The 8,689-nt window shown below is 32.8% G+C and overlaps 1 protein-coding gene across 1 annotated transcript; it reads right to left on the bottom strand.

Moving 5' to 3' along the window:
• Nucleotides 1-245: 245 nt before the first annotated feature.
• On the bottom strand, nucleotides 246-2,644 carry LOC105767853 (BTB/POZ domain-containing protein At5g03250). Its single transcript, XM_012587428.2, has 3 exons — nucleotides 2,586-2,644; nucleotides 2,080-2,149; nucleotides 246-1,982 (listed from the first exon to the last, which is right to left on the bottom strand). Exons 1-3 carry the CDS (start codon nucleotides 2,642-2,644, stop codon nucleotides 246-248), a joined length of 1,866 nt encoding a protein of 621 aa, XP_012442882.1.
• Nucleotides 2,645-8,689: the final 6,045 nt, after the last annotated feature.

Here is an 8,689-nt window from a genome sequence, read left to right as displayed (position 1 = left end):
AATATGATGTCAACATAAACTAAAGATGTGAAAAAATACCACCTTAAATAACATAATATAAATTCAAGTGCTAATTAAATCCGAAAATAAATTTAAATGCGAACTACCTACCGAAGTAAAACTATATGTTAACCCAATTTGTAAAAGAAATTACATAAAAAAACCATTATTTAATCCACAGATAAATAGAATCAAGTTTTTTTGTTGCATTAACATGGCAGGAAAAAACAGCACAAGTTCTGGGATCAATTGACCTTCACAGTTTCAGGAGGAACCACCTCAATTTTTTCACAGTTTTGCTGTCTGTTCCCGGATGATGGGGCGACTGCTCTTAGTTTCGAAGCCTTCGATCCTTTTGGGCAACAAGAATTCGATTTCCTATTGAAACCCAACCTTCTGGTGAAATTCCTCCAACTCCTTTTCGTCTTCATCAGCTTCTGGATCTCCTCTTTCATGCTCGAACAATCCTTTTCAAGCTCTGAAACTCGTTGCTTCACATCATCATCGCCACCATTATCACGCTGTTGTTGTGCTGCTGCCGAGTTTATTTGATTTTGTGAGTTTTCAAGATTGTCAGAGACGAAGAACCAGCCCGAAATTGACGTACGAAGCCGTAGTTGTTCGAAGAAGAGGACTTGAACGATTACCCTAAGAGGTAACCTCTCATTTTGGGCTGCATGAGTGCTCGCTTCCAATGACAGCTTTTGGCAGTTCATTAGTCTGCAAAGCTGCTCTCTTTCACCGTCTGCAATCCAATGATGTGTCTTCATGTACACATCAATGGCATGATAGAGTCCATCATCAACAGGTCTTGCGTAATCAGGGATTGTAGCAGCCAGTGCTTCGAACTTAGGAAGCTTGAAATTAACATCTGATGCAACTTCTGCTAAAAATCCATCTATTAAATTGGCCACCATCGTAATCGGTGTCAACGAATCCGGTGATCCCTTTATTATTTGCCCCTCCTCCGCTATGCCAGGAGGAGTTGCTAATGCTGCAGCCTGCTGTACTAACATGAAATGATCGAGAATCCGCTGAACACAGTCGACGTCATAAAGCGTCTCCGAGTACCCCATATTCGGTATTAGCAAGTCCACGAGTGAAGCTTGATCTAACTGAGCTCCCACCCTCATCTCCAGATTCTCTCTGCATGATGGACTTGTATGTAACACCATTGCTGTACGAAGCAACCTAATGAGAAACTTGGTGGATGCGACTCCCTTCTTATTAGGAAGTAACCCTACAATCTCTTCTAAGAGTGCCCTTTGATCTGCTTCGCAAGTATTCGGCATGTTGGTCACGGTACTGTTCACATCATCGAAGCTTGATTGTCGATTCATCAAGGGGAGGTACCTCCTAGCATAGTGCACGACTGATGCAGCAATTGTTTCAGGCCTTAAACCTTTTGATTCAATGGCTAAAATCAGTCTTTTGTATAATGGTAAACTAAGGAATGATACATCTTGGTACCACCAATCCTCGCCTATATATTGCGTCTTGGTCGCAGTCGATATTCCGTTCCATAAGCCTGAATCTTCGGGACTTGGCCTGGTTTCGCGTCCCGACGAAGTCGTGCTGAAAAAGCTCGGATCCGCGCTAGCCTTGGTTGCCAACGATTCGATGCATCTAGAGACAATGTGAAGCTCTTCAGCTTGTGGCATAACTTCTTCACATGCTTCAAGAGCTCTGACTGAATCTGACCAATTCCCCAGCACTTCATTGAGGAAAGCTTCTGCCTGCATTACAAGATTTCCATCTCCATAATCTTCTGTCATTCGAAGGTACTCGGCTGCACATCGGACGCTGACTATGTTATACGCGGTGAGTTCCATACGAACACCATAGCAGAACTTAGATATAAGCTCGAAGGCTTTAGCTCCGCCGGGTATATCATCAAGTCTCAAATTTAAACTTGATCCTTCCCCATTGCTATACTCTTCAATAAGCTTCTCTAGTAGCCCACTTCTTGAAAGCAATGGAAACTGCAATAAATACCCAAAATGAGACGCACTATATTATTCACTTAAAACTCCGTTGTTCTGAAAGGTGATTACAAACACTTGCAGACTAATAACACACCTTGTGGAGATTGAAAGACATTTCTCCAATGTTAATGCAAATGTCCCTTGGAAGTCCAGATGTGCAAACCCTAAAATGGAAAGAACCCTAATTGAGATCCTAGAATCTGAATTATATACATAAGGAGGAATAAGTGGCTATATCATGTACTAGTTGAATTGTTGTTTGCATAATCCACCATTTTTGCAGCTCAAAAGGTCTTTGAGATTTAAAGTACTTCATCTTATAGGGGTGTAGACAAGTTTACACAACATTCTAGTTATAAAAATTAGAAAGGAAAAAAAAAAACGTCTGATACAAGCCAGAACCTCTAGAAAGTTGTAACATACCCCCATTTTATCACCAAATTTAAGCATAATCGTGGGGTTGTCTTTTCAAAAACTTCAGAATTTGATAAAGTTTAGAATTTATATCTAACTTAAAATCGAAAACGCTTTGTATTGTACTTGTAGTATTCAACGAATTCAAATAACATAAACAACCCCTTTCCCATATAATATACTCACCAAGTATGACCTTCACGATGAAATATTTCAGACTTAGAACCCAGCCTCAAGAATGCCATTTATTTACTTTAATGAAATGTGATTATGAATTTACATAAATGATTAGCAGAGAGAACATGATAGAAATGAAAAGAAAAGGCTTATGAAAACGGAAGAGACCAAAAATATTAAAAATAATAAGAAGAAGAATGATGAAAAGAAAAAAGATAGCGAGTCTAAAGCAATGAAGTTAAGGGAAGTGGTTTCCACTTTGACTGTGATTGGATCTCCTTTATTTTCTCATACGTTGGAATTCACTTTTTTTTATAACCCTTTCTTACTTTGCAATAGAAGTGATCATGGGCCGGGCCGGGTTTGAACTGGGTCTAGACAAAAATTTAGGCCTAGTTTCTAGGCCCAGTCCTAGGCCCGGCCCAAAATATGGGCCTAAAAATTTGTCCAAGCCTGGCTCGAGAGAAAATTGCTAAGCCCGAACTTGGCCCGGCCCATATTAAATATATCTTTAATATATATAATATATATTTGATTAAAAATAAAAAATATATTTAATACATAATTCGGGCTGGGCCCGGGCCAAAAAAGTTTTATCCGAGCCCGGCCCATTTTCTAAACGGGCCTCATTTTTTTGCCCAAACCCATATTTCGAGCCTATATTTTTACCCGAACCCTCCCATTTTTCGGGCGGGCCATCGGATCGGGCCGGGTAGCCCAACCTATAATCACCTCTACTTTGCAACCTCTCACATTTATTTTACATGTTAACAAAAATATTTTTCTTACAATATTTCAACACCCTCAATTCTTTGAATCTTCAACACACTTGTTTCCAATTTCCATATGTATTGCCTAATATAGGAGTAAAAGTATGATAGAGGTCACTCAAATTTCATTTCACTCCCTCTATTCAAAAACTAAGCAAATTAGTCCTTATACATTAGATCAAAGAGTAAACTAGTCATCCAGTTAAATTTTTTATTCATTTATGCTATTAAAAATTGGTCTCTGTACGTTAGCATGAGGTACATGTGGCATGTGACATGTCATTGTGTAATTATTTCATCAACCACACTAGTTTTTAACGGTACGAATGAATGAAATTTTTAATAGAAAGGACTTGTAATGACTCGATTTTAAGTGATGTCGAAATATACGATTTTGGAACCTCATTTTTGTAAACCGAGTTCGTAAAGGTAAAATAAGAATATTTATGAAGATAATATGAAATATATTAAAGATCGATTAAGTAATTTAATCGAGAAAATCATTAATTAAAGCTCAGACTAAATTGTGAAAATTCAATCACTATTAAATTTTAATTTAAAAATGTTTGATGACCTAAATAGCAATTATTCAAGGGACCAAAATGGTTATTTAACCTTTCAATTGAAATGAATTAGTGGGATTTCATGATAAACCACTTGCTTTTAATTAATCAAGATAACTGGTTTAATAAGTATGATTAAAGTTGAAAAATTATAATTAATTAAGCTAAATTAAAATCTTAATTATTGTATATAAACTAGATCTATTCATAGGTGAGGTTGGGCCCTAACAAAATTCTAAGCCCGTTTGATAAGCTGGGGCCAAAAAAGGGGTCTAAATTTTTGCCCAAACTCAGCTCGGATTATAGATACTAAACACAAGCCCAGCCTAGCCCGACTCATATTAATTTTTTATTTTTATATAAAATAAAAAATATATAATACATCAAAGCCACTAAAAACATTAAAATAAATGTTTCTAAAAAAATTAAAAATAAATTTTAAAAAAGTCTTTATACTTAAATAACACTAAGATAGGTGCAACTTAGCAACTAAATGCCTCTAAAATAGTATTAAAATTAACAATAAAACAAGAGTTATATAATATTCAAACAATAACAACAAAATAGTAGCAACATGATAGTGAAATGACAGCAAAATGGTGGGAAAACAACAGCAAAACAACAATTTTTATTTTTGAAAATTTGAGTTAGATCGGGCTTGGGCCAAAAAACCTTACCCAAGACCCGACCCATTTTCTAAACAGGCCTTTTTTTTTTTGTCCAATCTCATTTTTTGAGCCTATATTTTCTTCCAAACCCTCCCACACCCAGGCTGGCCCATGGACAAGTCTAATATAAGCTAGTTAGTGGAAAGAGAAAGTAAGAAATAGATTCATCTTTCTTGTTCTCTTCCACCATCTTTTAAGTAAAGGAAAGAAAACAAAAATTTCTCCATTTTTCTTCATTGTCGAAGCTCAATTGGAAAATTTGGATGAGTTTTACATTAATTTTACTTGAATTTTTATGAATAATACTAGATAATCAAAGCCCATATGATAGATTTAAGAATTAAGGATATTTTAGTTTGGGTTTCATTGTTATAAAGCTTTAACTTTTAATGATAATTTAATATATGAATATGAGCATGTTAGTACTAAGTTGTAAGGTAGTGAAAAGTGATTGACTTGATTAGAAATGTTAACTAAGTTTGATAATTGATTTTGTGACATTAGAGACTAAATTGAATAAATTAAAATTATCGTGAAATTGTGCTATAGATAGAAAGTATAAGGTCCCTAATGAAATAATGTGAAATCGATTTAATCTATGTTAGATATTGAAAATATGAATATCCGAGTATAGGGACTAAAATAAACAAAATGCAAAATATGTTTGGCTATGTAATTGAATGTGAAGTGGATGGAAATTGATATTGTTTTTATTATTGAATTATCAAATATAGCTAAAGATGACGTGGGTCATCTCAAGAGAAAGAAAAGAGAATTGTAGACAAGTGACGAAAGAATTCAATTTGTACTTTTATGATTCGAGTTCAATACCTTAACACATATACATGTGCATACATACATAAATGATTGTTGCAAAACTACATGTTGAGGTAAGTTTGTTGCTATTGTATGACTTGGTTTATACATGATGATATCATATTTCGATAATTGAATTTATCATAGTAGAAATGAGCATGATATGTGATATGTGATATGTGATACAATTTGATGATGAAAATGGTAAGAGATCATGATATGTGAATCAGTTTATAGTACATAATTGAAACATGGATTACGCTATTAACTATTCAGGCAGAGTTAGATATAGTTGGCATGTCGCAGGGTCAGGTATAATAATTAAAATCCATCTTTGTCGGGCAACTCGGGAGGGGGTAAAATGTACATATTCTAGTAGTCATTGTTGCTGAGCAACCCAAGAGGATAAAGTAATAGATTCGTGTATTTGTCTTGAGTAAGTGTCTAGTTAATAGGGGTTATAAAACTTGAATTTTCCAAATGACATGTGATATCAAATGATGATGGAAATGGTACATTACGTATACATATGAAATGTGATATGTGATAGCATGTGAAACATCATGCGAACCAGTTTATACAAGTCTAGAGGACCAATATGGAAACAAAACGAATCAATAGATTCGATACTAAAATGTTTTATTGATATAATCAAATGGTATGAAATGAAATGGAAATGTATGCATTCTTGATGGTAAAAAGTTGATATGGTATGTTTATTTTGATATGCTAGTTATGATAATGTATGAGTTGAAGCATATGACATGAATAGATGAAAATGAAATGGTTGAAACTTAATAATGCACTAATTATATTTATCCTGTTAATGTTTCATTTATATGACTTGAATCATGAAAGTACACTGAGCTTTGTTACTCAGCATACGGTTTGTTTATTCCATGCACAAGTAATAGAAGATCTCGAAGTCTCGAGGATTAATCCAACATCCAAACCACAACTCTCGATTTAGCAATGTTTGTATAGTTCTTTATTTTTTAATATATGGCATGTACCTAGGGTTGAATTGGTCAAATTGGTATTTTGATCATTTGATGTAAAATTTGAACTTAAGCAGATGAAATGTTATAGTTATCATGTATATGGTATATGGTTTAAATGGTTGAATGGTGTAAATGATCATATCTATTGAGTTTGGTTTTGAGTTGTGAATGGTCACGTTGATAATTTGGATAGTAATGATATATCAATGGTAGTATATAAAGTGTTTGAAGTATTTATTATGCTTAAATGGTTTAGATGTGCAATTGGTTATTTTGTTAAGCTGATATGGATACTTTGAAAATAGTAGGTGACGTCATGACCTCAGGCCCTCGACGTCCCGATGACACTCACTGTTTGTTCAAGGTCACGATGTGATAACCCAGAAATTTTGAAAATATTACATTTTGTTCCTCATTCGACCTCAGGTTATCGAAAAGGATTTTGTAAACGTGTTTAAATCCCAAATTTGATTAAATATCATATTATAAATAAGTATTAGTCCTAATGAAATGTAAATCTATTATTTGATTTGCGTGATCATAGTTGCTCTAGCAATCGAACTCTTAGTACAGGGGCCTCCATGGTACTTTTACCCTAATATAGGTTTATTTTTTATTTTATTTTTCTTTTGAACATAATATGAATTTTATAAGATAATAAGATACACTAGAAATTGTGACATTCAAAATATGAGTCGAAAAAATTAGGGATAAATCTCAAAAGCGCACATGAACTTTCACTCAACGTGCAATATTATACATAAAGTTTGATTTTGTGCAATGTTATATATGAAGTTCAATTTTGTGCAATTTTATACATGAAATTTTGATTTGATTCAATTTTCATAAACCACCAACACTATTGACTTTATAGCAACATTTTACATTTACATAATGCATACAAAAATAATTATACTTTTCCAATATAAAAATAAATTGATATGTTTATTTATTTAGATGTATGCAATTGAATCTAAATCAAAGTTTATAAATGCATTTGAACCATAACAAAAATTTCATGTTTATAATTGCACATTGGATCAAAGTCCATGTATAATTTTGATGTTTATACCTAAAAATTATATATGTATATGTATACTATTATTTAAGCCCCCGACTGAGTTGGTGTCATGAGTAAACCAAGCACCAACTCAAGGGCATCTCAAGGGTAAGGCAAGTAAAGCCCTTACTTTAGTCCCTGCATATATATATATTGTAACACCCTGAAAATTGATATATTATAAAAGTAGTAGGAAATTAAAATAGTGTATAATTGATTTCTCGTTAAAGTAAGAAAAGGATATGAAAATGATAAAAGAGAAGGTTGAGTGATGCCAAGGAAAAATTTTGAATTAAGAGTATGTTATGATATGTTAATTTAATGTAGTGACTAGATTGTAAAGATGTAAAAAATTTAGATACAACTATAATTATTCACAAATTAAGGGTTTAAAATGCAAATATGAGAAAGTTGAAGGACCAAAGGTGAAAATAACCCAATTTCTTATAACATGAAATTGGTATGCTTGGATCAAATTGAATAAGTGGAGAAATATGAAGGATTAAATTGAAATTTTATCAAATTAAGTGATGATTCAATGAAGGAATTGTACAGAGTGTTGAAAGGTAAAATAGTCATTTCTCAATTAAGATAATTTCATGAAAATTATGAATATTGGTATTAGATTTTAATTGGATAATATTATTTTATTATTATAATATAAAATATTTTATTATTTAATTAATGGTTAAGAAAATAAAAAAGAAAAGATGATGGAAATTTCTCCATATTTCTTTCAAGCTCATGTTCACCATGAAGAAAAGAAAGTTTTGCTTTCTTAACAATTTGGTCCTTTTTCATAAAAAAAATTCCACCATTTTCACCTAGAAATCAAAGGAATTTCCATAACCACCGAGAGAGAAAAATGAAAATGAGACTATGGAGGGTAAGAATATGAATTTAGATTCAAGAAAATAGAAGTTGAAGGAGAAAGAAAACCAAGTTAAAGCTTGATTCCAAGAGAACAAGGTATGAATATTAAGGTTTCACATTGTTTTCAATTTTAATCATGTTAGAAATGTATAGAAAAGATGTTAAAGTGAAGATTATTCATGGAAATTTTATGTTTTTAATATGTTGGTGAAAAATAAATTGAGAAAGTGAATCAAGGAAAAGGAAGAGGAAGTGAATTAAGGTTGAAAAAGGTAAGTACTCATGAATTCTCTTGTTATTTAAGGATTAAAATGTAGACTTGATGAAGTTTTGTGGTAAATTAGTAAAATAAAGTGACATAA

Source organism: Gossypium raimondii, chromosome 4, assembly GCF_025698545.1.
Source record: "Gossypium raimondii isolate GPD5lz chromosome 4, ASM2569854v1, whole genome shotgun sequence".
NCBI lineage: Eukaryota > Viridiplantae > Streptophyta > Magnoliopsida > Malvales > Malvaceae > Gossypium > Gossypium raimondii.
The sequence above is the reverse complement of the archived record's forward strand: the minus strand, read 5'-3'. Positions and strand labels throughout refer to the sequence as shown.

Bases quoted from the DNA above. Each gene is read 5' to 3' on its own strand.
- LOC105767853 (XM_012587428.2), bottom strand. From the start codon at position 2,644: ATGGCATTCTTGAGGCTGGGTTCTAAGTCTGAAATATTTCATCGTGAA. The intron at 2,150-2,585 runs GTGAGTATATTA...TTTCCATTTTAG, and splicing joins CATCGTGAAGGTCATACTTG to GGTTTGCACATCTGGACTTC. The intron at 1,983-2,079 runs GTGTGTTATTAG...TATTTATTGCAG, and splicing joins TGTCTTTCAATCTCCACAAG to TTTCCATTGCTTTCAAGAAG.